At 54.2% G+C, this 24,996-nt stretch overlaps 6 protein-coding genes across 6 annotated transcripts; 3 read left to right on the top strand and 3 right to left on the bottom strand.

The window, feature by feature from the left end:
* On the top strand, nt 1-6,226 carry B0T23DRAFT_445614 (uncharacterized protein; the record flags this gene model as incomplete). Its single annotated transcript, XM_062840932.1, has 2 exons — nt 1-4,967; nt 5,032-6,226. The coding sequence occupies exons 1-2, from the start codon at nt 334-336 to the stop codon at nt 6,224-6,226; spliced, it is 5,829 nt and encodes a 1,942-aa protein (XP_062690975.1). The 5' UTR covers nt 1-333.
* Nucleotides 6,227-6,970: 744 nt separating this feature from the next.
* On the bottom strand, nt 6,971-12,641 carry B0T23DRAFT_322125 (armadillo-type protein; the record flags this gene model as incomplete). Its single annotated transcript, XM_062835280.1, has 4 exons — nt 6,971-10,027; nt 10,085-10,247; nt 10,740-10,856; nt 10,912-12,641. The coding sequence occupies 4 exons, from the start codon at nt 12,639-12,641 to the stop codon at nt 6,971-6,973; spliced, it is 5,067 nt and encodes a 1,688-aa protein (XP_062690976.1).
* A 242-nt stretch (nt 12,642-12,883) lies between these two features.
* B0T23DRAFT_445618 (peroxisomal biogenesis factor 2) lies at nt 12,884-15,768 on the top strand (the record flags this gene model as incomplete). The annotated part of the gene is made up of 2 exons (XM_062840933.1): nt 12,884-13,266; nt 13,862-15,768. The coding sequence occupies exons 1-2, from the start codon at nt 13,161-13,163 to the stop codon at nt 15,766-15,768; spliced, it is 2,013 nt and encodes a 670-aa protein (XP_062690977.1). The 5' UTR covers nt 12,884-13,160.
* A 746-nt stretch (nt 15,769-16,514) lies between these two features.
* B0T23DRAFT_197689 (uncharacterized protein) lies at nt 16,515-17,983 on the bottom strand. The gene is made up of 2 exons (XM_062833323.1): nt 17,184-17,983; nt 16,515-17,105 (listed from the first exon to the last, which is right to left on the bottom strand). Exons 1-2 carry the CDS (start codon nt 17,673-17,675, stop codon nt 16,677-16,679), a joined length of 921 nt encoding a protein of 306 aa, XP_062690978.1. The 5' UTR covers nt 17,676-17,983; the 3' UTR covers nt 16,515-16,676.
* Nucleotides 17,984-19,061: 1,078 nt separating this feature from the next.
* On the top strand, nt 19,062-20,800 carry B0T23DRAFT_322028 (uncharacterized protein; the record flags this gene model as incomplete). Its single annotated transcript, XM_062835273.1, has 3 exons — nt 19,062-19,104; nt 19,307-19,384; nt 19,608-20,800. 3 exons carry the CDS (start codon nt 19,062-19,064, stop codon nt 20,798-20,800), a joined length of 1,314 nt encoding a protein of 437 aa, XP_062690979.1.
* An 849-nt stretch (nt 20,801-21,649) lies between these two features.
* B0T23DRAFT_197704 (endoplasmic reticulum Oxidoreductin 1-domain-containing protein) lies at nt 21,650-24,327 on the bottom strand. The gene is made up of 3 exons (XM_062833324.1): nt 24,107-24,327; nt 22,235-24,045; nt 21,650-22,115 (listed from the first exon to the last, which is right to left on the bottom strand). The coding sequence occupies exons 1-3, from the start codon at nt 24,191-24,193 to the stop codon at nt 22,007-22,009; spliced, it is 2,007 nt and encodes a 668-aa protein (XP_062690980.1). The 5' UTR covers nt 24,194-24,327; the 3' UTR covers nt 21,650-22,006.
* Between the last annotated feature and the right edge of the window lie 669 nt (nt 24,328-24,996).

The raw sequence follows: 24,996 nt of genomic DNA on the forward strand, positions 1-24,996 counted from the left end.
CCTGCATCCAATCCAATCCCCCCCAAATAGCCTAGGATTCCGAGCGCGATCCTGCACACATACCCACCACCTTTCTTGCCAAGTGCTACTCTGTTTATCATCCTCACTTTTCCCGCCACTTCGCACATCGGTTATCCTCCTTGTGTCGTTTGCTTGTTGCCTCGAGTATTCGCTTTGCCCTAACAACCCGTCGACCAAGGAACCCTGACCACCGCGACAAACACCCCGCCGCGCAAACATAAACAGCCACCCTTCATGATTCGCCCTTAATTCTTTGCTAAAGAAGAGTCTCGTCGCCAATATCTTCAACCACACATCACCACATCGCCCATCATGGGTGACCCGAAACCCACTACCCAGCAACCACAACAGCGCATGACGAGAGCGCGTGTGGCCTCGTCTGCCGTTACCAAAAATGCTAGAGCCATGACCGCCGCAGCCAGAGCCAGGAGCGCGACCACCAGCACCACATCCGCCGCAACGACCGCCCCATCTAGAGCCACCGCGCCCACTGCCTCGACAAGCCTCAAGAGAAAGACTCGGACCGACGATGATGAGGACGACAACGACCATCATGCAAAGCATCGTCCTGCTCCAGCCCCCGTTACGCGACCTGTACGTCTGCCAGCCGCCGCTCTCGCAACCACCCGCGCCACCCGAGCACGAGCACGGAATCCAGCCAACGGAGCTGCAAAGACATCGAGACCTGCCTCGTCTTCACTCGCATCAAGACCTGCGTCATCAGCCTCCACCAGACCGCCAGTAATCACCGCGCGCGGTAGGCCGCCAGCCAAAGCTCAAGAACCTGCCTCCAAGGCCACTCGCGCGACGCGTTCAGCCAAACCCGGCGATGACCAGACTTCCTCAACAGCCACCTCCAGAAACACCAGCACAACCAGGACGCGTCCGACCAGCTCAACGGCGACCGCGCCCACCGCCGCATCCAAAGCGCTCGCAAAGCCCGCCATCAAGAAGACGGTCAAGTTTGAGGAGCCAGAAAAAGAGAACATCGGGCCTCCGGGAGGAACAAAGAAGAAGACAGGACCAATTGCAAATACCGGAGGGCTTCGCGCAAAGCCAGTCAGGACTCGAACGGGTGCGGCAGTAAAGGGATCAACATCAACGGCCAGGAGAGGTGTTGCTAATAATGGCGCGACAAACAAGCCAGTGTCTCGTTCTGGCCAATCAGCCACCACCAGCGATGCTCAGGAAAACATCAAGGTTGAAGGCATGAAACACAAGCCCCTTCCCCTTAGCCCTAAGAAGGTTAACCAACTAGTGGCAGCCGCCAAACTCGCCGACGACTCGGAGGATGAACTCGCTATTCATGAGAATAGTCCGGCCTTGTTGCAGCCCTTACTGACAGGCAGAGCTCCCATCAAACCGCCGGCCTCGACGACCAGCAAGAAGGCACTGGAGAAACAACCTGAACAGGATCCCCCCAAGGAACCCGAAGCCCCGCCGGCAATTATATCCACCGCGAATCCCGAATCTGCAGATCACAACAAGGATGCCTCCGCCGAACCTTCAGTCTTGAAGCCACACTTCCTTCCAGCCGAACATCTCTCGATGCTCGCTTCTCCCGCTCGCCGTCCTCCGCCATCCCCATGGAAGAACAGCATCAAGACCCCGGCAAAGCGTGTCGAAGGTCTCTTTGCTGGTGTGCCCCTACTCGCCAACCGACCGGATGGGCAACCCGTTACACAACCCGCCAAGAACGGTCCCAGTCTTCTTGCCAGTCCAGCCAAGAGGCCACCCGGAAATGCGACTGTGCTTAATGGTGGAGATGTGCTTGCTGGTCCCGCTACCATCTCGACAAACACTGGGATGACGAACCCGCCCTCTCTATTCGCCAGCCCGGCCAAGAGGGTGCCTATGTCTGCTGCCAAGCCACAGTCCGTTACGGAAGAACTTGCTGCTGAAGCAAAGACTTCTTTGCTCGCCAGCCCACCTGTCAAGTTCGGTACTGCGAGACGCAAGTCGCAGCGTCTGGAAGAGATGGCGCGGGAGCAGGAACACAAAGAGCAGGAAACGGATGCCAAGGACGAGGAACATGATGCCCAAGCGGAAGCGGATGAAGAGATGGCGAATGAGCATCAGATCCACGAGCAGGAGCAGGAGGACAAAGAGATGGACTCTGCGGACGAAGAGGATGATGATGGTCCTTCTGGTGAGCTTGGCGAGCGTACAATGCAGATTCTCACTTCCTCGACAAAGCCAGCTAGGCTACTTTTTACTGGACGCCGACGATCTCTCAGGCATATCGAGAAAGAAGCCGAAGCTGCCGTTCAGGAGGAACCAGAAACCCCACCTGAAGATGAGCATGGCCAGGAAGAGGCGCAGCAAGAAGAGGTTCAAGAGGAGGTTCAAGAGGAGGTGCAAGAGGAGGCGCAAGAGGAAGAGTCCGAGGTTGAGCAGGAAAAGCTTGAGGAAGAGCACGAAGAGGGGCATGAGGCTGAACAAGATCAAGATCACGAGATGGCAGACCAGGAAGAGGAACAGAGTGCCGAGCCCGAGATCATCGAGCCGGATGACGAGGAGGACTCGATGGAGGTCGATGAGGTCGAGCTGGGCAACGAAAGCGTCGAACAAATCGTCATTCCCGAGACGCCGCAGCCTGAAAATGATGATCATAGCTACTTGGACATCGACCAGAGCATTAGCACCACTCCTCCCGAGTCACCACCTCAACATCTGCTGAACGGTCCTTCATTCGGCAGTCTTCGCCAAGATGTCCTCAACCCTACTGAAGAGAACGAGGACGGTACTCCCGCCCAACCCCCAAGGGGTAGCAAGTCTAATCCTCATCCCGCTGCCACACCCTCTGTCAACAGCGGTCACCGGACACCTTCTGGTCGAAGCACAACTAAGAGAATGCGCTTTGACAACAGCAGCTCTGGCCTGGGTTTCACGCCGCTGGCGGAGCAGGTGAGCGGATGGAAGGGAGGTGTTACACCGGCACCCCCCAAGGTTAAACTACTGAAGCCCACGGCTACCCCATCGAAGGCTGCTGCTAACGACAACGCTAAGCTTGGATTTACCCCTCTAGCTGAGAAGCTGAGTGGTTGGCACGGCGGACTTACTCCGGCGCCTCCAAAGACCCAAGCACCTCTGAAGACTCCTGCACCCGCAATGAACGAGACTAACCTGAGCCTTGGATTTACACCCCTGGCCAAGCAGCTGAGTGGCTGGAACGGTGGTGTAACTCCCGCTAAGTCCAACACTGCGGCTCCTTTGGAAGGCAGGTTCGGTAAGAGGAGGAGTTCAAGGAGGTTGCAACAAGTGGACGAGCAGGAGGAGACACTCTTCGATGTGGCCGCGATGAAAGAGGCGGGGATTTTTGGGACTTCGGTTGCTCGCCAACAGCAGCAGCAGAAGTCGAAGGAATCTTCGCCCGAGAAGACTATAGATCAGCCCTCTGAGAGAGCTGATGCTGAGACTCCCGCTGATGTTGAGACCCTTGTTCAGCAGCAACAGGAGGACAAGAACATGGAAGTGGCTCAGGAAAAGGAACAGGTTGTCGAAATGGAACAACATGAGAAAGTTCAAGTGGACGCTGACTCTGCTGATGTACATGAGACACATGTTGACGAGGATGCTCACAAGGCTGCCGAGGCTGTCAAGGGTGAAGAGGAGCAAGAGGAAGGGGACTCCGTTGAGACAGTAATGGCCGATGCCGATCAAGCCGAAGTCGACCCCGATGCCATGGTTGACGATGATGACGCATCTCCAATTCTCGAGGACATCCCTATCACCACCGAAGATGTCGAGCTCGCAGCCGAGGCCGAGGCGCTAGCCCGCATTTCTGATGTGATGGACACGACCGATGGCGCCGATAAGGATGGAAGCCAGCACAGCATCTCTGATAACCTCTCGGAAGCGAGCCAGGAATATGGCGATGAGAATGCCGTTCCGGTTGTGGCCGAGTTCACTACCCGCCCGCTGAATGTCAACCTCTTTACGCCGGCTGACACGACAAATCGGGTCACCAGACGAGCTTCCGCTGCTCTTGCTCACCCGACCACCCCCGTTCGCCCGCAGGCTGCCCTCAGGGAGGTGCACACAGTGTCCAAGGTTCCTCTCAAGTCTGCTGATGGAGCCGACCCTGCGCCACCGCGTTCTCTCAGACCTAGGAAGTCGGGGAGAAGCAGTCTTTCGAGGGTCTCATTTGCGGACACTGCTGATGTTATCATAGAAGAGCGTCAGAAGGATATGGAGACCGTGGAAGAGGAGGCCGAGGAGGAGCACGAGCAGGAGCAAGAGAATGAGCCAATTGACGTGCACATCCAGCAGACTCCAGTCAAGACCACTCCCGCTAAGCAAACTCCGGCTCAGCAGACAACTCCCTTCAAGACACCCTTGAAGCAGACTCCACCTCAAGTGGTCGCTGGACAGAATAACGCTCCTGTACCGTCGCCTCCCAAAGGTCACGAGATAACTACAGATGAGAGCGGTCGTCAGAGACGCCGCAGCCGGCGCATCTCCAGCATGGGTGCAGGGGCATCGCTGGCCGAGATCCCAGAAGACGAAGCCGAGTTCGGGTCCCCGATTGCCGAGGAACCACAGGCAGAGGACGAAGAAGATGACTTTGTCCCCTCCGAGCCGGTCACGCCCGCCAAGTCCGAGGTCGAGTGGTCGGCTATGGACACGCCTGCTCGTACTCCTCACAAGGACCTCAATCCCAAGCTGTTGAGGGGAGCGGTTGTGTACTGCGATGTGCATACTGCTGAGGGCGCGGATGCCAGTGGGCTCTTTATTGAGCTGCTAGGCCAGATGGGCGCCCGTTGCGTAAAGAACTGGTCGTGGAATCCCACTACTGGTGCTTCGGGTGATGAACCGGTTTCTGGGCCGGGACAGAAGATTGGTATCACGCATGTAGTGTTCAAGGATGGTAGCAAGAGGACGCTGGAGAAGGTCAAGGAGAGTCAAGGTGTTGTGCAGTGCGTGGGAGTCAGCTGGGTTCTTGAGTGAGTACCCATTATCTCTCTGACAAACTAGGTGATGAACAATATGCTAACGGTTTCTATACAGTTGCGAACGTGAAAACAAGTGGCTAGACGAAGCCGACTACTTGATCGACCTCTCTTTCATCCCCCGCGGCGGTGCCCGCAGGAGAAAGAGCATGGAGCCCAAGGCGCTAGCCAATCTCAACGGTACCCTCGTGCCCTCCGGCTCCGGTTCCGGCTCCAGCGCGGCCATCACAACCAAGACGACCACTACCACAACCACGACCACCTCATCATTCTCCTCCTCAACTACCACCCGCCAAACCCAACAACAACACCCCACAACCCCCGGCAACACCAACAACACGGGCCGCAGCAAGCGCCGCTCCTCCTCCCTTTGGATCCGCACCCCTCCCTCTCCCGACGCCTCTTCATCATCCCCCGGTGGTGACAACAACAACCGCCGCGTAAGCGACTCCATCCTCGCCATGTCCACATCAACCAACTCGAGACTTCAAAAAGAGGAGGAAGAAGAAGAAGAAGAAGAAGAAAGGGAATGGTCCACCTTCTCTCCCATTCCCAAAACCCCGGCCCCCGAAACCATCGCCCGTCTAGCAGCTAACCTATCTCCCGCTTCTTCCACCACTACCACCACCGATTACCCCGGCGGCGGTGGTGACATTGACATTGACATTGACGGAGGTTCATTCCTGATCCCAGCCGACGAAGCCGGCCACGAGGCCGAGTTCCTAAGGGAAGCGATGCCGGAGCGGGAGCGCGAAAGTCACGGTTTCTACGAGAGAGGAGCCATGACGTGTCCGCCCAAGCCTAGTTTAAGCTATGCTGTTCCTTCCACTATTGGTTCCTCGACAACAGCAGGTAACGGTAGAAGGAGTCTGTTTTCCGTCTCAGTCGGGTCTGGCTCTGCCCCTGGATTTTTGAGTCAGGATGAGATGGATGTTGATAGCAACAATAACCACAACAACGGCGAGGGACTGCCTTCTGCTGCTGCTGCTGCTGCTGCTGCTGCTCCGCTGAGCACAATGGCAGGAACAATGGGTCTACTCCGAGGAGGCCGTGATAACAACAACAATAACACCCGCGAAAGAAACCTGGGAGTCATGATGCGGTTGAATGCGGCGAGACGAAAGAGCTTGCAGTTTGCGCCCAAGGTGGGGAGTCCGCTTGCGAGGAGTTGGACGGGGAATAACAACAACAATAACAATAACAATAACGGTGGAGGGGGAAGTGTCGGTGGTGTTGGAGGCACAGCGAAGTAAGAAGGGGGGGGGGGGGGAAATAAAAGATAAGGGAGAGGATTCGCTTGCTTTTTTTTTACTTGTTTTGTCTGTTGTCGTCGTCCTTTTGTTTATTTGCTGTTGGAGTAAAAAGAGAGGTTTTAGGCTCATCAAAGGTATACCATCCATGGCGTTTTCTTGTTTGGAGGAAAGGGAGGGTTAAGGTTAGGTTTGGTCGTCTGTCTGTAATGCGAAGGAATGGTTTATTGGAGTTTCTCTCATCGATGGATTGTTTTGCTGTTGAGGTGCTGTTTGGGCTGTGAAATGACTGATGTTTCTTCTCGGCTTTTGCGAATATTGTTCAGAAACCGAATCACTCGCTTTCTGATTGCCATGGAGAGTTTTGCCTTGTTGAGGATGACCACGGGCTGTGTACATCGTTATCAATCAAGTACACTTACTGCGTAGATGAGAGTATGTTTACCGTTGTCATGATTTATTGATTCAGCTCGTTGCCGAAAGCCGGTCAACTTCCACGAAGACTCTCCTTGAAAAGGGAGTTGCGTGGCGTAAATAACAGTTTGTCAAGTATAATATACCGGATTTCAAACCCAGACCCAGCCACCGTAGTACCCCCTAAGAGACGAAATGCTGCCTCCTTAAGTTTGGTATCCTCTTTCTCTAATTCCGAGCTTTCTTCCATGCCCCCTTTCCCTCCTCCTCAATTCTCGTCCTCCTGCCCCCGTCACCACCCCGAATCCACAACCTCCCCAAGACCTCAACCCTCTACCTCCCCTCCCCCAACCTCCTAAACCCCTCCAGCACATCCTTATCCACATTAATCGCCCACTCTGCCTCAAACTGCTGCTCGCCACCCATCCTCTGCACCAAGCCCTGCAACCGTTCCCTAGCAAACTCGTACGCTTCCACTCTATGCACTGGATCCTTCAGCGCAAACTGCCGTTCCGTCACATCGAGCGGGGTATCCCACTCGTAACTAGGCAAGCTATTGGGATCCCATACCAGGTAATCCCTCGGGTTAGTACTCCCTCCCGCTAGCTGCTCTTTCGATGTTGAGTTTATCGATTGTCGGAAATCTTGTTGTTCAGTCAGCGACTGATCATCCTCGCTCGCCGCCAACTCCGTCACCACACTCGTCCACATAGCCAAGAAATCCTGCAGCCTCGCGAGCACAATCTTTTCCTGCACCATGGGGTCCGGCAGCTCCCAGAGGCGGGTGAGCGCCAACATGCTGAGCTTCTGCCGTTCGACCTCGGCCATGCAGTCAAAGTTGTTGAACCACAAGGTCCCAAGCCACTCCCACACCTGTTCGGCGGTGGAGCCGGCGGTCGTCGCGATGCCGGCCAGCATGGTCAGAAACACTGTAGGGTCGCCGAGCGCGATGCGTGCCAGCAGCATGAAGTAGTCCGTCTGCTTGATCGTGTTGATCTGGCTGACCTTCTTGTTGGGACCGTGCGTCGTGCTTGCCTCCCAGGCGCTGTGGAGGCCCTCGAAGATGGTGTTGAGGAGGCCGATTTCCAGCATGTCCTGGACGACTACCTGCAGCCCTTGGACGCCCCCGATATTCTCGGCGATGCGCAGAATCAGCTCGATGGACCTCGCACCGGTCTGAGATTGCTCGCGGGAGCGGGCGTCGAGTGTCTTGACGAGGGCTGCGAGGGTCGGACGGCGTAGGCGATCGTCGAGGATCTCGCGGGGCGCGAGGAGGATGTAGTTCTTTACGACTTCGAGACACTGGTTTGCTACTTCCGAATCATACTCAAGGAGGGGCAGAGCAAGCTCAACCATTTGTACAAGGTCGGGGTGTAGGGGAGGGTAGCTTTGTGTGGTTACGGACTTCCACAGAGCTACCGATTCTTCAATAAGGTGGAGGTGAAGGGCAGACTCGGGTTCCATAGCCTCACGCAGCAGGGGGATAATCGCCGGTTGGTACCGCTGAGAGTCCCCACGCATCGAGTCAACGAGCGCAGACATGATGGCCAGAATAGACTGCTTGATCATATACTCCTCCTTTTCAGCCGACTCCCACAACTTGGGAAGAGTCAGCATAATGGCGTCGCCAAACTGAGTAATATGAGTCTCCATTCGCTGCACAATCGCCCGAATAGTGTCGAGAACAGTCAACTTGGTCTCATCGCTTTCCACCTCCTGGAGGAGCCCCATAAGCTGGTTGAAGACGTCGGGGGCAAACGGTAGGAACTGCTCGCCCTGGAACCCAAAGTCGTCCACGATACCCTTAAACTCGCGCGCAGCAGTGGTACGGACAACCTGATCGTTATGCGGGTCGTCAGGGTTCATCAAGTGTCTAAAGATTTCGTAGACAGCAGGTCGACTTTCCTCGGCGATCTTGATGGAGATCCACTGGTTGAGCAGGATGGCTATCCGTCTACGGAGCAGCTTGGACATGGAATCCTGGATCTGCGCGTCCTTCACCAGCGTAGTCTTTAGAAAACGGTCAAAGTCGAAGGCCTCGTGAATAACAGCCGCTGCACACCCAAGAGCGCAGTAAGCCGCCTCTTTGGTGACGATATCCATATCGACCTTGGTCGCAAATTCGCAGTATGTAAGAAGTGGTTGCCCAAGCTCCTTGTAGTGCGTCAGGAGGTCAATGAGCAGCCTTTCAGCACAAGGCCGAACAGCCCACTCGTATGCTTGACCTTCGTTACGCTCCGCAGCCTCCCACCCTTCCGGGTCTTCTTCCCATGCCTCGAGATCGGACTGCCGGAAGATGAATAGCCTACTGATGGTTACTTGGACAATATCCAGCAGGAAATTGTTTGTCAATAGTTGGTCCTTGACAAGCTCCATGGCCTCTCTTTCCTGATTCTTGACCTCTGGGCTCTTGTATTTGAAAGTCTGCATCGGCCTGTGGGCAATCGACACACAGCTTCTGAGCAGCAAAAGGCCTTTAAGGGCCAGCTTCTCCGAGAGCGGTCCTTCGTGTTTGGCGCTACCGTCGTGGTTCTCAGAGCCCGTTTGCCTAATGCCGCCCGACTTTTCAAACTCATTTGAGAATTGCTTTACAAGATTCCAGTAAGCTTTGACGAGCGGAATGGAATTCGGTAGCAGAGGGAAGCTGGCTGGGTGGGAATCGCACATGTCGATGTGCAGTTTCGTGAACTGGATCAAGTGCTTGCCCACCGAGTCCTGGAAAGGGGCAGGGATATGTGACTCGGAGCTGACGCCGGTAAGGAACTGGTCAAATTGGGATTGCGACAGCGACCAGAAGCCCTGAACCATCGGATCGGTATGGGGATGTTCGTAGCCAACGGTGACTAGCCTACGCAAGATTTTGAGGGCTGTGAGGCTGTTTTGCATGTAGTAGTCGGCCTCATCCTCATCGCCAGTGCCACCCCTGGCGAAGAACTGCTGCCATGCGGCCGTCCGCTCGGTATATATCTCACCGAGCAATTGGACAAGCTCGGGTGTGACAGCCTGAAGAGCGGTCTGGGACCTCCGCAACCGCGCTGTTGCGAGCTCTTTGACTACCCGCAGCAGCACCTGCAGAGCTCCGCTGAGAGCAAGAGCACTCTCTGTTCTGGCGCTCCTCGTGACATTGATGATGCTCGGGATGACGTCTGGCCAGTCGTTGGGGTAGTCTATGCGGACAATCTTTGCGATGACAAGGGCATTATGTAGTGCGAGGGTCTTGTCCTCCTCGCCGACTGAGCCCTGTAGTAGCCTCGAGCGAATAAACTGTTTCTCGGCGGGTTGGATCGCATGTTTCGCAGTGTGTCGCCAGTATTTGTCGATTCCGTTTTTGAGCAGAATAACTGCGAGAAAGCGGACGGAGTTGTTTATGGACTTGTCGAGGAAGACGGTCTATATGGCAAGAGACGTTAGCACCGTCACCACAAGGGAAGTCCCAACTGAACCCACCTGTAGAGAAACATAGTAGTCTGGGCGAGACTCCCATGACTGAAGCTGCTGGCCGGCTGACTGTCTCTGGGTGTGATCTGTAGAAAGGGCGGCGTACTCTAGCGTCCGGGCAAGCTCGAGGAGGTTTAGAGGGGCTGCTTCGCCGGGCACCTCGATAGCGAAGCTCATTGTGTTATTCTTGTTGTTGTTGTTGTTGTTAGCGCCGGATGGGGGGTGTCTCTGGCCTAGTCGTAGTCGGTTGAGGGTGGCCTGGGGTATCATATATAAGAAGCGAAGGAAAGTCAATTGTGTAAATGTTTCAAGTCGAGTTGGTGGAATCAGTTGAAGCAAGCGGAATGGAGATGGAGGAGCTTGACAAGTTGAGGCCCGTTTCTGAACTTGGAGAGGTCTGAGCTGTGACGCGCTGCAGCTAGGTGTTGAAGCGGGCCCGTCACTGCAGTGGGCGGTTTGGACAGTACCTAACAACTGGAAGGCGGGGCAGCTTGAAATGTTAGTGCAGCCACTTTGCTGCGGTGCGAAATCCTAACACTCCTGCAACCACTTTCACCCGAGACCGCCTTTATCAACACAGGAAGAATAAAAGGGGGCTTCCTATTCTAGCTGGCTGCAGACTACCTAACACACCTAGTCACACACTCGAGTCTTCTCAACCTACAAGCTCGAACTGGGAACAACCTGTTCTAGCAAAGCAATGCCCGCAAACGCTCCCTGGTCTTCATATATTGTCTGTTTACCACTGCCGTCCATGTTGAACCGATAGACCGCACCGCCGCTGTGTGTCTGGTTAGTACATGTTCGATTCCAAAGCAGCATGGGTGTTGACATACAGATCTGTAGCATAGATGTACCTGTTCCTTTTATCAATGGCCAGTCCAATCGCCTCATGCAAATTCCGCGCGAGGACCTGATGCTTGCTGAATGACCCATCCGGATTCAAAGCTGCCCGGTTCAAAGTATTGCCGTTCGGCAGCTCTCCACGGTCAGTCCAATACAGCGCGCTGCTCTCCTCGTCCATCGCGAGGTCAACCGGCTCCGGCAGGTGATCAAAAACCACCTCAACATCCGGTCTGTTGGAAGCACCAAATCCCTGGGGCATCTCGATGGAGGCCCGGTAAATGCGTCCTTTGGCGCCCCTGGGCGGTCCCTTTTGGGTCCAGTAGAACTTGCCCTCTCGAGCTGAGACAGTGATACCTACGCACCACAAAGTAGGGTCATCTATCCCCTTCCTCCAGTCGCCAGCGCGGACGAGAGTCTGGAGATTGGATCCATCAACGCCGCAACAAAAGACTCGCATGCCCTCTCGATCAGAGAAATAGAGCACCTCGTTCTCCTGGTCGACAGACAACTGCTTGGGTGTGTGAACGGCGCCGGGGGGGGTGATGACCCGTGCGCCAGTGCCGTCCAGGTTGCACGACATGATGGAACCATCGTTTTGACCGGGAGTGCCCATGTTGGTCCAGAATATCTTGCCAGCCTTTTGGGAGAGGGCAATTCCATCTGGCATCGGCAGATGATGGGCGATTACCTTGAGCGGACATCTTCCATCCGCACTTCCGACGAGGATGCGGCCCTTTCTGTAGAACCCGACGTCATCCGGATCATTGTTCCATCCAATATCCAAAAAGTACAAGGACGGAACATGCAGATTGTCGTCACTGGCTTGTTCCTGGTTAACCGTCTTGACGGTGTGATTAGGAGGGTAAAGACCGCCCTTGCTGCTCTTGGCTCCGAGTCTGCCCTCGTCAATGTACTTTTGTAGAAAGGGCAAGACACCCCTGTCCTGCAGGCCACGCTCTTGGATGTAGTGCTTCTCGATGAGCGAAACGGTATCTAGGCCGACCGAGTCCATCAGAGTGCAGGGTGGACTACCGTTCTCGATAAACATGTCGGTCCAGACAGCGTCGAGTTCTTGGGGAGAAGCCACGCCTTCAGCCAGCACCATGAGACACTCGCGCTTGATGGCTGCCCAAACGCGGTTCAGGATGAAACCAGTCGACTCCTTGTGTGCAATCACCGGCATCATGCCTGACGCTCTGAAGTGTTTGAAGAGGAAGGGAAATATCTCGGGTCGCGTAGAACCACTCGTCATGAGCTCGACGATACGAATGGTCGGCGGAACCATGTAGTGGGTGTTTAGCATTCGTTGAGCCGTCTCTGGCTTGACCATGGCCGTCATCTCGCGGGACTTGTAGGAGGACGAGTTTGAGGCCAGGATGGCATCCGGCTGGGTGATGTTTTGGAGTTGGGCAAACAAATCGATTTTCATATTCAACCTCTCGGGTACGCATTCGATAACCAGCCAAGAATCCTCCACGGCGTGTTCCATATTCTGGAAGCCATGAACGCTGATGGTGTTCGGATCAACGATGGGCTTGTATCTCCATAGCTCGCTGGTGATGTACTGCAACGCCGCGTTCGTCTGTCGAGGGTCTGGGTCCCTGATGTGGACTTGGTAGCCGGCCGATGCCCAGCAGGCGCCGATTCGACGACCCAGGACGCCGGCCCCGAGAATTCCCACAGATCTTCCGGCGGTGGATGGTAACTTCCACGGCGTCATGATGATGGATGTCCACTGCCTAGGATCAGATTTCCACAGATGTTGAGAGATGGGGAACCGACATGTTATAGTTCAACAGGGAGGACAACCTAGGTGACCTAGGCATAGAGGTATGTTCCCAAGTACCTGTAGCTGCCCCCCCCCCCATAGGTAGCTGCAGTCTACACTCTCCCATCGCAGCTGCCCTGTTTCTGGATGTGCAATTTGAAAGCATCCGTCCCAATGCATCATGATAAGTACGTCGGCATGACGCGAGGCCACCAGGTCAAACCACAATTCATCTCACATCGACCCTTGCCATTCAACTCGGGTTCCTGACTTGTCCGGTCTCTCTATTGGGTCAGTAGCATACCGGTAGGCGCGTCTTGTGGTTTGTTTGACTCCAGGAAAAAGTGTGGAAGAAGAGGTCGAATGGAAGTATCCTGCTTGGTGAGTGATGAATCCATAGCCTCACTTGATAGTGTACATGGGGAACTGGACTAGAACTAGTTGCCGCTTGGATGAAACCTGGAAGCCCGGATGAGGTCGCAGTTCCCCTTGCGGTTCGGTGGTCCCTGTGAGCTACCAAGTGGGTCCCTCTCCACTTTCCCCGGCGTGCTTCTGCCGTGTCGTCCAGGGGCCCGGGGTTGCTTTTGGACGGGGCTGGCTACCTCTAGGCTGAGGTTCAGCCCGTCAAATGCCAATTGACAGACCCAACATCTTTGTGACAGTGACGTTTACAAATCGCCGCATTTGACGGACGGTGACGGCCAGTTCGTTAGTGGCTATCAAAATTTCCTACTGTTTGTCACTGTCACTCTCCGTCTCCAAGCCTTCCATTTGGGCTGGAACAACTGCCCTGAGCGGGACCTAGACTAACCGCCGCCCGTGCCAACCTCGGCTCCCCCGTCGGGTCGGTTCTTGGCTCCTCCTGAGATCAACACTAGACTCCATCGGCCTCCCGACAACTGGTATCTCCACGCATCACCGCACCCATGGTGATCATCGACTAGTGTACTGCCGACTTTCCCCTGGCCCCTTCTTATTTCTCTGTTTATTGGAGTTTGTTCTTGTTCAACCAACGACATGATACGACCTCCGTCCCGATAAACGTTTGATACCCCCCCTTATTGATTGCGTTTCTCCAGCTTTAATACACCCACGCCAGCCAGCCTCGACCCTCCCGAATCCGAATCCCTCCTTATCCGATCCGATGAGCGAACCCAAGTCCCCCCCTCCAGGGCCTCCGCCTTCCGTTCCTGCTCCTGCTCCTGCTCCCGCTCCTGCTCCCTCTCCAGTTCCAACTGCCGCCGCCGCGCCGACTGTCCCTCCTCCTACCTTGCCGGCAAACAACACCTTTGCCCTCGCCCAGCAGCGACTAATCGCCCGCCGACAGGCCCGTGAGACAGAGAACGCCGCGCGCCTCGCCGCCCAGCGATCAGAATCCCAACTACGATCCCGCATCGCAGCCTCCCAATCCCCTTTAATCCGCCGCCTCGGCTCATCGACCCTCTCTTTCTGGGATGCTATCTCCTCGCGCGAGGGCACACGGCCCGCCTTCCGCGTCGGCCAAGTCGACGCCGAACTTCTCGACGCCGAGCTCGTCGATCTCCTCCGCACCCAGGTCGGCGACGCCCTAAAGTATATTGGCGGCGGCGTCTCATCGACCCTCAAAGACGAATGGGATGCCGAGATCCTGCTCATCCTGCGCGCCATCCTCTTCAAGCTGACCATCTGGGACCACGACGCCACGTACGGCGCTGCGCTCCAGAACCTGCGCTACACCGACGCCCGCAAGTCCGGCCCCGTGCTTCAGCCGCCATCGAAGCTGCAAAAGAGCCTGTACGGCTTCGTCACCGTGGGTGGCAAGTACCTTTGGACTAAATGGGAGACGTACCTTCTCGACCACGACGAAGCCTCTTCCTATTCCGTCGAGGGCCCCAACCCCAACATCCAGCGCCTCAGCCGCCTCACCGAATCGATCGGCACCTTCCACGCCTTCGCCTCTTTCGCCTCCTTCCTCGTCTTCCTCCTGCACGGCCGCTACCGGACCATCCTCGACCGGCTCCTGCGCATGCGTCTGGCGCCGCCCACCTCGCAAGTCTCGCGCGAGGTGTCATTCGAGTACCTCAACCGCCAACTCGTCTGGCACGCCTTCACCGAGTTCCTTTTGTTCGTCCTCCCCTTGGTGGGAATCAACCGCTGGCGCCGCTGGCTGGCACGCACCTGGCGCCGCACAAAATCGATGCTCACCACCTCTTCCACCAACGATCCCACCCAGAACAAGGGCGGCGAATTCGCCTTTTTACCGGAACGCACCTGCGCCATCTGCTACCAGGACCAAAACAGCGCCAAGTCCGAAGCCGAGCTCATGGCCGCCGCCTCTTCGTCTTCAGGCGTCGTCGGCTCCGCCCAGACCGACATCACGAACCCTTACGAGGCCATGCCCTGCGGCTGCGTGTACTGCTTCGTGTGCGTGGCGACGCGCATCGAGCGCGAGGAAGGCGAAGGGTGGACGTGTTTGCGGTGCGGCGAGCTAGTTAAAGAATGCAAGCCTTGGAATGGCGATGTTTTGAGTCCTGCTGAAGCTCATGCAGCGGCGGCAAATCAAGGCGGGAGGAACGTGGCGTTTGCGGCTGGCGTAAAGGAACGACCTAACCTGAATCGATTGTCGACGGAGAGCAGTGGGAGGAGGAGTAGCAGTAATCGGGTGTCGTTTGATGATGAGATCAGGGAGAGGAGGAGGGTGTCGTTCGAGGATGAGATTAGACCGGGCGAGGATGCGGCTAGTGATGATGGGCCGGTTCGGGTGCCGGAGAGGAGGGAGAGCCAAAAGCAGAGCCAGACGGCAAGGGCAGTTGGGACGGGTGTAAGTGAGGGTAAGACGAGCGGTACGAAGGCGGATGAAGAGGAGGAGGGTGAAGACGAAGAAGAAGAAGGAGAGGATGAAGAAGACCAGGAGGAGGAGGAGGAATCACAATCAAGCGGGGACCTTCAAACAAGTACTGACGCCGAGGACGATGAAGATGACGGAGAAGAGGAAGAGGAAGAAGAAGAAGGAGAAGGCTCAGAATCAGGATCAGATAGTTCCGATTCCGAAGACTACGAAGCGGAAGAAGAGGAACTTGGTGAGGATCTTGCTTTCTAGTCTTATATCAGATCGAACCAGATGAGACCAGACCAGGCCGGAAAACTACGTACGAAGCAAGCATTAGATCAGGAGCAAGTAAGGTATTAAGCAAGCATGCATCTTTTGTTTTTTTTTTTTTCAGGGGTGGTTCGGAACTTTCTCTGTGCGTATAAGAGTATGATTGTAACAAAATGCTCGGTACATTCGACGATAAAATATATGGACGGGGAGATCGGATAATATTACCTATACATAATTATGATACCTACCGTACTCTTTCAGGAAAATATAAGGAGCTATGATCATGTCAAAAACGATGGGACACGGCGGGTGTTGTTTGTTCGCATAGACAGAGAGGTCTCCGCTTCTGTTGAGTTCATTCGAGTGTCGAGAAACTACCTAGCTACCATAAATGTCACTGAAGTGCGAACCGTAAACACAAATTAAACATAACTACTACTCCTGGTAGTAGCATAGCCTCACTCAACACGCTGATACACTTACATAACAAGTTCTTCACCGCTGATCAACCGCCTATCTGTCTTGCCCATCATAATCATCCAGTCTTTGTCCAAGTCATAAGTCATTATCATATACGAGCCATGAATCTAGCATGTCTATCCCGTCTCACTCTTTCCCTCTTTGTTTCCATCATCCATCCTGTCCAGCACATTCAGGATTCCCAAAAAAAAAACATCGCTTCCTCGTCCGTCAAAAAAGAAATCAAGAAAAAGAAAGAAAAAAAAAAAAAAAAGGGAAATAAGCCAAAAAGAAGGAAAATGAAAAATGAAAGTATGAGGCCGGCAACCAGCCATATGCCGCAGTATCAGTTCTCATCACTCATCTCCTTTCAGTCTTTTCCCATATCCAAAAAAAAAAAGTGCTGCCTCTCATATCCAACCTTCCTTACAACCAACCTCCTTCTTCTACTTCCGCTTGAGACTGCCCAACCTCCTCTTCAGTGACTGCGCAATGGTTTTGCCCGTGGTATTACTTCTGTGCAACCCCCCACCACTGCTAGACTCTCCTCCTTCGTAGTCGTTCGAGTAGTAACCTCCTCCTCCTCCGTATCCCGTAGTCGTGGCATTGCTCACGCTTCTCTGACGAACTTTGGCGTTGCCCTCTTTCTGCTGGTAGCCCATCAGACCCGAGGAGGAGCTAGAAGAGCCAGGAACGTCCAGGTAGTGAGTAGAACGCGGTTGCATCTCAAGCATGCTCTCGCCTTCCTTGGAGGCGTAGTAGTTGCCGTAGCTATAGCTGCGGGCAAGACGGGAGGTGGCCTTGTGGTCTTTGAGCTGCTTCTCGATGGTGTAGGAGGGCTCGCCCTTGCCTTTGAGGTCATCGGGGTGGTATTGCTACATGGTTATCGGTTAGTCGATGTGGCTCTAGAGGAATGGAGGGATCTTTGGAGGGAAAAAAAAAAAGAAACATACATAACCCGCCCATCTCTTGTAAGCGGAGGCGTTACCGTTAGTGGCTCCCTCACGCATCATATCCGTGCCTTCTTGGTAGTCCATGGTGCGTCCGGCAAGATCTCGCATCCCGGGAGGGACGACGGCGGTTCCTTGCAATGGGACATGCTTGATCAGCGAATCCTGGACATACTCACGGGGAGTAGCCCTGAGAGCCTCCATGTTGGAGTCCTTGACTGCTTCGACGGGCGAATACTTCTTGTTGCGGTTACGGGACGCCAGGGTGGCATCGTATGGGCCGTCATGGTGGTACATGAAGCCGCGTCCGGGGCCAGTGTGATCTAAAGTGTCGATGATATCGATGGGTTGCTGACGGCGCGGGTTGCGCAGGTTGGGTGTTCGATCGGCAGCCCGGTAGTCTCGCTCGAGCATGGCGAGTGGCCGGTGAGACATGTCCCCGGGGTACCGCTCTTTCAGGGAGCTGGCACGAGGTCGACCGGTTTGATGAGCCATTGTATCTTGATATTCTCGTTGAGCGAGTGTTTCAAGTTTCTGGGTGAGGGTTTCCACAAATCGGTGAGGGTGATCCTTGCAAGGGAGACAGTACGTTGAACGCTCCAGCTTTTCTCGATCAAGAGCTTCTTTGACTCGTCTACACTTGGACGAGGAGACGAGGTGATGCTGAGGAAGTGTCCTGGTTCCAGCGGGTTGTGGAAAGGGCTAGCCGTAGGTATATAAGGATTTCTCTCGTTCCAACTTGGTTACCGGAGAGCGTTGTGGTTGCGAAGGAGGTGGGTTTGCTATTCTATTTATACTATTGCTTTTACTCGAAAATTGACGGAGTAGAAATATTTCTTCGGAATGCCCGGCGGTAGACGCAAGTGAGCGCCTGTGACGGTGGGTACCAAAATTGGACAAGTAGGACTGGCACACGGCGGAATCGGGCTCGTAGAGTGCCGGTCTTAGGATATACTTGCTTGCCTAATCGGGCGTGTAAGTGCAAGCCGTGGAGTAGAGGGATGCGGGCAAGATGCGAGGCGTAGGTGGGTAAATAAGTAGGTGTCGTTTTCAATTAAAATATACACATATGTCCGGGAGAAAAAGAGAACGGAGAAAATAATAGAGAGGCATGACCATGCAGTTTATATGTGTGCCGACGCTTACACGCAGGGTCCTGTCGAGCAAGCCGGACGAACCTAAGCATCATTGCAGTTGGGAGAGGTCTTCAAGTGGCTGCGCCTTGGCAGGGGATCAGCAGGAACGTGGTGGGAGTGACGCAACACCCGGGACTTTATGGCTGTCGTCACTAACAGGGGTGTTAAGTGAATACGGCGGAACCAGGCGAAACTGTTAACAAAACGGGTGGAACTGATAGCGCTTGCGATCATCACTACAACTGGAGGACAAGTCAACATGGATGCAAATCCCGCCAAAGCCGAAACCGGGAGCTATCCCGTCATCTTTGATCTGGTGGCGGTGATTCTTCCATGCTAGAGTTTTTTTTAGAGCTGACGACTTTGGCTTCTTGTCGAGGGACCCAAAGTGTGACGGTTGGGCACGGCGATCTGTGGGGCGACATGGTCGTAGAGGGCAAAGGAGGATAAAGCTTACGCAGTGCTTGTCGTACACCTGGTCGTCGTTGTCGTTGTACGTTCCGTCATCCCTCCCGCTTTTAGTTCCAGTCTCGGGTGTCTCGGAGTGGACAATTGTGCGGCCACCATGGCTTCCGGACGGCTGTGCGTACAGCTGGTTCAGACATCAGAGGGCCCTTGATGCAGGGGATCGACAGTAGGTAGTAGGTAGGTTGAAGTTTTAAGGTTGAGGCCGGGCCAGCGACGGCATGTTTGTTAGGCTGGTCGGTCGTGGTTGCGGGGTGCGGGTGGTGATATTGGCACACACATGGAAAGCAGTGGAAGGCACTGCAGGCCATTTGGGACCTACGGTAGGTACGTACAATGGCTGGATTAGAAAGAGGACTTGATTCAAGTTATACACAGCAATTCTAGAAAGAAGTCAACGTCTGCATCAAAGAGACAGCAACTTGAATTTAATCGATGTGCGGATAGAAGGCCGGATCGGAGAGAGGGAAGAAAGTGCGGGAGTGCAGGTGGAAGCCGCGGTTACCGCCGCGATGTCTTGCCAAGGGCTCGCTCGATCTTGCCGTCGAGTCTACTTCACGCTTCAAAATTCCTGCCGTCGCGACACAGAAATGAAAGAACCCAGTGAGCCAGGCACCGCGGCACCTCAACCTCAAAAATCTTTCGAGCAAACCTCGACGACCTGGCAAAACCATATCCAAGCTCAGCAACTTCAAACCGAGAGTTCATTCTTTAGTTACCGGAACGTCTTGGCTTTCTTCTTGGCCATTCGCTCGGAGGTTGGTTTGTATCTTTAGGGCAATTCTTTTTTGCACGGTACACCACCCACTTGGCCACACAAATTTAGAGCCAGACCTCAGCTCCCCTCTACTTACCCAGTCAGCCAGCTATCTTCTCAGCAACCTCCGTCACCGAGCAGCCCGTTACATACCAGTCATGAAACGGCCTCTGGTAGATTATGAGTCCGGGTCCGGATCCGAGTCCGAGTGTGGAAGCTCTTCGGACAGACCAGAATCAAATTCAACAAATATTCCTCCCCAGCTCAAGAGGCGCCGGAACGGTGACATCGGCACTCGGGCCCCACCGTCGGCTCCGGCTCTGGCTCCGGCTCCCACTCCGATTGCCCCACTTGACCGAAGCTCTAGCACCCACACCATACCGCCAAAACCGGCACCCAAGTCAAAATCATCTCTCCCACCCATCTCAGATCGATTCAATGATTTATACGCCTCTAATACTCGAACTGCTGTCTCTGACGATCCTTCCCTGCACCAAGGACGTCAGCGCCAGGTCCCTCATATTCCCGGCAACTGGCCGAGCCACGTGTATATCGATTGGGATCCCAGTTCGGCGGATCGTGAGCTCCTCTCGTCGCTTGTTGACAAGCTTCAGGCCGAGGTAGCTGCTGCTGCTCAACGTTACCCCGACCTCGAAGGAGTGAAAATCAGCACAGCCTTGCGAGATCCAGAGTTACCCGTGGACAAGCCATTGCACATCAGCCTGTCGGCCCCACTTACACTGACCTCAAAGAATAAAAACGCTTTTCTTGACGATGTAACCAGAGCATTGAGGTCAAGTGGTGTAAGCCCTTTTGTGGTGGACTTTTCCGGAGGAGTCGATTGGTATCGATCCGAGGAAAGCACCCGATCGTTCTTAGTCCTGCGGGTGCGTGAGGCTCAGGACACTGGCACCACTGCAGATTCGAGCCCCAACCCACGACTGACCACCCTAATTCAACGATGCAACAAGACCGTGAAAGAGTACGGTCAACCGCCACTCTATGATTCTCAAGACATGGGCTACCGCTTTCACGTCACCATAGCCTGGACTCACGCTCGTCCAAGTGAATCGTTAAAGCAGCTGACGGACTCAATCTTTGACGACTGCAAAACCATGTATAGTGAAAACATGCCGATCAGGGAAAAGCTTCGTACTGGCTCAAGTTTTCGCGTTGAAACGGTCAAGGTCAAGATTGGAAACCACGTTACCAGGTTTGAGCTACCTGATAAGGGTCTCGCCTTACCAGTCAAGACTGCATAGGAACGCGGGCCTTGCCAGTTCTCACGCGTCAAGCCATACTCGTCTGGCCTAGGAACGCCCTCAGTCTGTTAGGGCCAAGGGGAAGAAGGCGATCCAAGCCCTGCCGAGCATGGGTGTAACCCCGGAAAGTATTTCGATACGGAGGGGAGAGATTGTCTGCATTGCCTCGAGTCCCACCCGGAGATATCAAAGGGTCTCGACAACGATGCAGAACGGTTTTCGTGCCCCGGATGCGATCGGGTCTACTCGTCCGACAACTTCTTGTTACGCACCTGGATTCAGATGTTTGTCGCGCAAGGGAGAGAGCAGTTAAATGTATCCAAAATCATTTCATCTATAAAAAAAACGACATGGAGATGCCGTCTGTGTAGTAAATACTTCAGGCCTTCCATCAGGCGAGAGCATTCAGGTGATTTTCGAACGCATCTGGAAACAAATCGTTGCAAGAACCAGTCGACGTCGTTCCGTCAGCAATTGTATGCAAGATGGTGATTTTGAATATCACCATCGTTCAAATCCTTGCGGAAGATAGTAAGAAAAGGTACCAGTGGGTAGGACATTAGAAAAATCAAATTCACAAACCTCCAGGGTGGCAATACGCCTCGCCCGTAGCTGGCAGATACATAGATGTAGGCCGGCCGCTGTGCATTAGCATGTGTGTAAGTGATAAGTGGTGGGCTTATGTCCTCGAGTTTTCAGTAACGGGAAAAGTATTTTTTCCTACCGGCATATGCGTGCTTACCGCGGAGCGCAGGCATATTTCTGCTAGATTTCTGCCATCTGTCCAGCGCCCTAAAAAAAAAAAAAATAAAAAAAAAAAAAAAAAAAAAAAAAAAAAAAAGAAAAGATGCCCACCAAGGCGCGCGTACTTAAAAGAGTGATACAAAAAGTACACACGAAATGTGATTCATTGATATTTACTCAACAGGGAGGGGTGTGGAGGTACATGGACCTATGTGTGTATGTATTGACCATGAGACCGAGGACCAAGGGAAAACGCCAAGCGAGTGGTATAAACATGAAAGTATCATCATTTTTTGATCCCATCAACATTTGTCATGATAGTGTGTGACTCCAACGAATGAGAAAATGATAAAGCCTGGCTTTTATTATCAAATAAACAAGAAAGAAGAAAAAGGCTCCGTCTCTCTACCCCATAGTCTATTACTCTGCTCGATATCAAAGCTGAAAAGAAAAAACCTTGTATCAAAGCTCATCAAGACTAGGTCTCCTGAACTCCCAAGTCCGCGGCATGACGGGCAAACCGACGTAAAACTGCCAGAAGCGTTTAAGTTCGGTGATGGTAATTTCGTAGCTGTTTTGTAATTGACAATTCGTTAACAAGGTGAACAGCACCGACGAGTGACAAAAGACCAGAGGGGGGGGGGGGGGGGGGGGGGGGGAATGTGAAAATAGAGGGGTAAAAAAACTCACATCAGTGCAGGCAAATTGAAGTAGCTCTTGATCACCAGCTTGAATGCCGCCAATACCGCCCTGAACTCGTTTTCAAAGTCATCCTTGAGGGTCCTCTTCTTGTAGACAAAGTTGGGGTCGGTGTCGGGCTGTTGCGGTTGTCGCTGGAACTCGTGGAATTCATCATCATCATCATCATCATCGTTGTTGTTGTTGTCAACCTGTTGCTGATGCTCAACCATCGGAGCAGGAGTAACTCCCGCCGCTTTGGCCTCGTCTACAGCGGTTGTGGCAGTATTGGTGACGGACGCTTCAGCGTCATCAGCGGCAACGGGCGTCGAAACGATAACGTGTCTCGGCTTCTTGGCTCGGTCAGGGATGTGATGGGCTCCCGAATTCTCGGATCCTTCGATCTGTTCGTGGGATTGAGATTGTTGTCCCTCCTCGCTCTCCTCAACCATCGCCCTAAACTTCTGAATAGCGTCCAAACTGCTGCTCAACCGAGCATAAGTATTGAACAGTGCCACCAGCTCGGTACGCTTAAGCTTGAACGGGATCTCGTCAGTCTTGGAAGTTGTCGCGGAGGTGTCGTTGTTAGCGAATTCGAAGAGAACCTTGAGCGCAGTTCCGTACCCGGCCGTCTGCAACTTGCCCCACAATCGACACTTGTCGCAGCCGACGCAGTCCATCAGTCTTGAGATGTTGCGGAAGCGGTTGCGGAAGTCTTCCTTCAGCGAAGGGCCCTCGCCGTTCTTGAACATGATCGACTCGTCGAACACAGGGCCAGGCACGGTGTTAGCGGCCTTAGAGGTGACAGCGAGGACCTTGGCGCGTGTGTCGGCGTCTTGGGCCGGGTCGCCCGTGCAAAAGGTGTACTCCTCGTGGGAGGAGAGGTAAGGCCCGAGTTTGGCGACGGCGCGGGTGAGCAGGGCGTAGTTAAAATACAGGTTGCTGATGCGTTCAGGGAACTTGTGCAGGCGGTTGATGTAGCAGGACAAGTTGGGCTGCCATTGGCCGGTGGTCTGATTCAAAAAGTCCCAGCAGAGGTGCGTCGAGATGGACGCATGCATGCCGCTGACGATCTTGTAGAAGACGCGCTTCTCGAGACACTCGTCTTCGCTCTCGAGACCGGTCTTGGTGACGAAGGGGACCAGCGGGTTCTGCTCGCGCTGCTGCTCGAGCATATGCTGCCGACCGGCAGCTTGCATGACAGCGCGGAAATCTTGGGCCGCGGGGTTCTTGGGGACTGAGTAGGTGTCGCCCAGCGATGCGGACTTGGGGAAGGAGGATTTCTGGAAGCAGTTCTCGCGGTAGATGGCGTCCCAGACCTGCTTGGCGCCGTCGCCGGCATACCCGGTGAAGCGCTCAGGATTGCGCAGGAGAGAAACGTAATCGCCCTTGGAGGATGCGCCCTCGTCGTCCGGTACGCAGTAGTCGCGGTCGTCGCATTCGTCGTCGTATTCCACCACGCAGGACTCGCCTACGTCCTCGCCTAGCTTGCCCTGGAGCGGACGCTTCGGTTCTTCTTTCTGGACGGACTTTCCCGGGTGCTTAGCCCGGGGTCCTTCCAGCTTGCCGAGTTCTTTGGCACGCCATACTTCGGGTATGTCTTCTTCGTTGTCGAGGGTCTCCACGGCGCAGGCGATGTTCCCGCACATGCCGTTCTCGTCGTTCCAGAAGGGACATTCCTTGTTGAAGAGGTTCAGGCGGTAATGCGAGAAGAAATCGGTCGTCCGTGTTAGGTCCTCGAGGGCGGGCTTGATATCGCGGTTGAGCTGTTCGAGGGTGGAATAGGAGGCGCATGCATCACTGACGATGGCTTTTGGTGATATCTGGGAAGAGATTGCCTGTTAGCTTCGAACAGCTTCCCAGTGCACGGTACCTTTGACTTACTGCGCATGATTCATCGCTCTTACACTGCGCTTCGGGACTCCAGAGCGCAAAGAGCGACAAGTAGAAAAGCCGCGATGCGGGCTTCATGGTGAGCGGCTGTTGTTGCTTGTCCGGAACTTGTCTCCTCCAGGCGCAAGCGGCAGCTTGAGAGAGGCCACTCTACCTAATTATACGTTGACCTTGGGTGTTCCAAGGGTTTCGGGGCAACGGTGGCCAGACCGTAGCCGTTCTCGGATAATCCGATGTTTTCGACGTATAGCAATGCCCGTGTAGAGATGAAAGGTACCTCTACCTGGTAATCCGTGGTGCTTCACGAGATTCTCGAGGTACACTTTTAGGGGCGAGTTCAACGTGTCTAGACTGTGACGTCGCTCTCTGCAGGGGTTATCTGTCTTCTGTGACAGGCTGCCGAAGGGAAAGAATTCTTATCGAAGATTCGATAAAGCACACACGGACAGCGCACTGACAGGGGTCCGGGTGAGGAAAGTGCAGTCAATAACGGGCTGAATGAGGTATGGGAAACAACAAAGAGACAGACACTGAGAAAGAAATGGACAAGTGGGAGACCAGGGGACATATAGGCGGAGATATGTTTTCGAATGATCTGTCCACTACCGGTTGTTATGTCTGATTTCCCGTACCGGACTTCGTCTTAATAATCATCCCGAACCTGGGCCTCCATACAAAGGAGGCGAAGCATTCTGTTTGTTTCACTCCGGACGAAAGAGCGATCAGTTGGACCGAATTACATCTCCCAAATGTCATGTTCTGGAAAGGTGTCCAGATGGAGATTGGGAAAATCAGCAGATGTTAAATTGCTGACCGAACGACCTTTTTCTCGACTGACCTGACGATGCGATGCGGCACTGTCCGGGTGTGGCGCCCCCTTG

This window comes from Neurospora hispaniola (genome assembly GCF_033458365.1).
Source record: "Neurospora hispaniola strain FGSC 10403 chromosome Unknown B0T23scaffold_6, whole genome shotgun sequence".
NCBI classification, from domain to species: domain Eukaryota; kingdom Fungi; phylum Ascomycota; class Sordariomycetes; order Sordariales; family Sordariaceae; genus Neurospora; species Neurospora hispaniola.

What these genes read in the sequence shown, in the direction of transcription:
- B0T23DRAFT_197689 (XM_062833323.1), bottom strand. Translation starts at nt 17,675, where the DNA reads ATGGCTCATCAAACCGGTCGACCTCGTGCCAGCTCCCTGAAAGAGCGG. An exon ending in ACAAGAGATGGGCGGGTTAT is followed by an intron (nt 17,106 to 17,183) that starts GTATGTTTCTTT and finishes ATAACCATGTAG; the next exon opens with CAATACCACCCCGATGACCT.
- B0T23DRAFT_197704 (XM_062833324.1), bottom strand. Translation starts at nt 24,193, where the DNA reads ATGAAGCCCGCATCGCGGCTTTTCTACTTGTCGCTCTTTGCGCTCTGG. An exon ending in AGAGCGATGAATCATGCGCA is followed by an intron (nt 24,046 to 24,106) that starts GTAAGTCAAAGG and finishes ATCTCTTCCCAG; the next exon opens with ATATCACCAAAAGCCATCGT. An exon ending in TTCAATTTGCCTGCACTGAT is followed by an intron (nt 22,116 to 22,234) that starts GTGAGTTTTTTT and finishes ATTACAAAACAG; the next exon opens with CTACGAAATTACCATCACCG.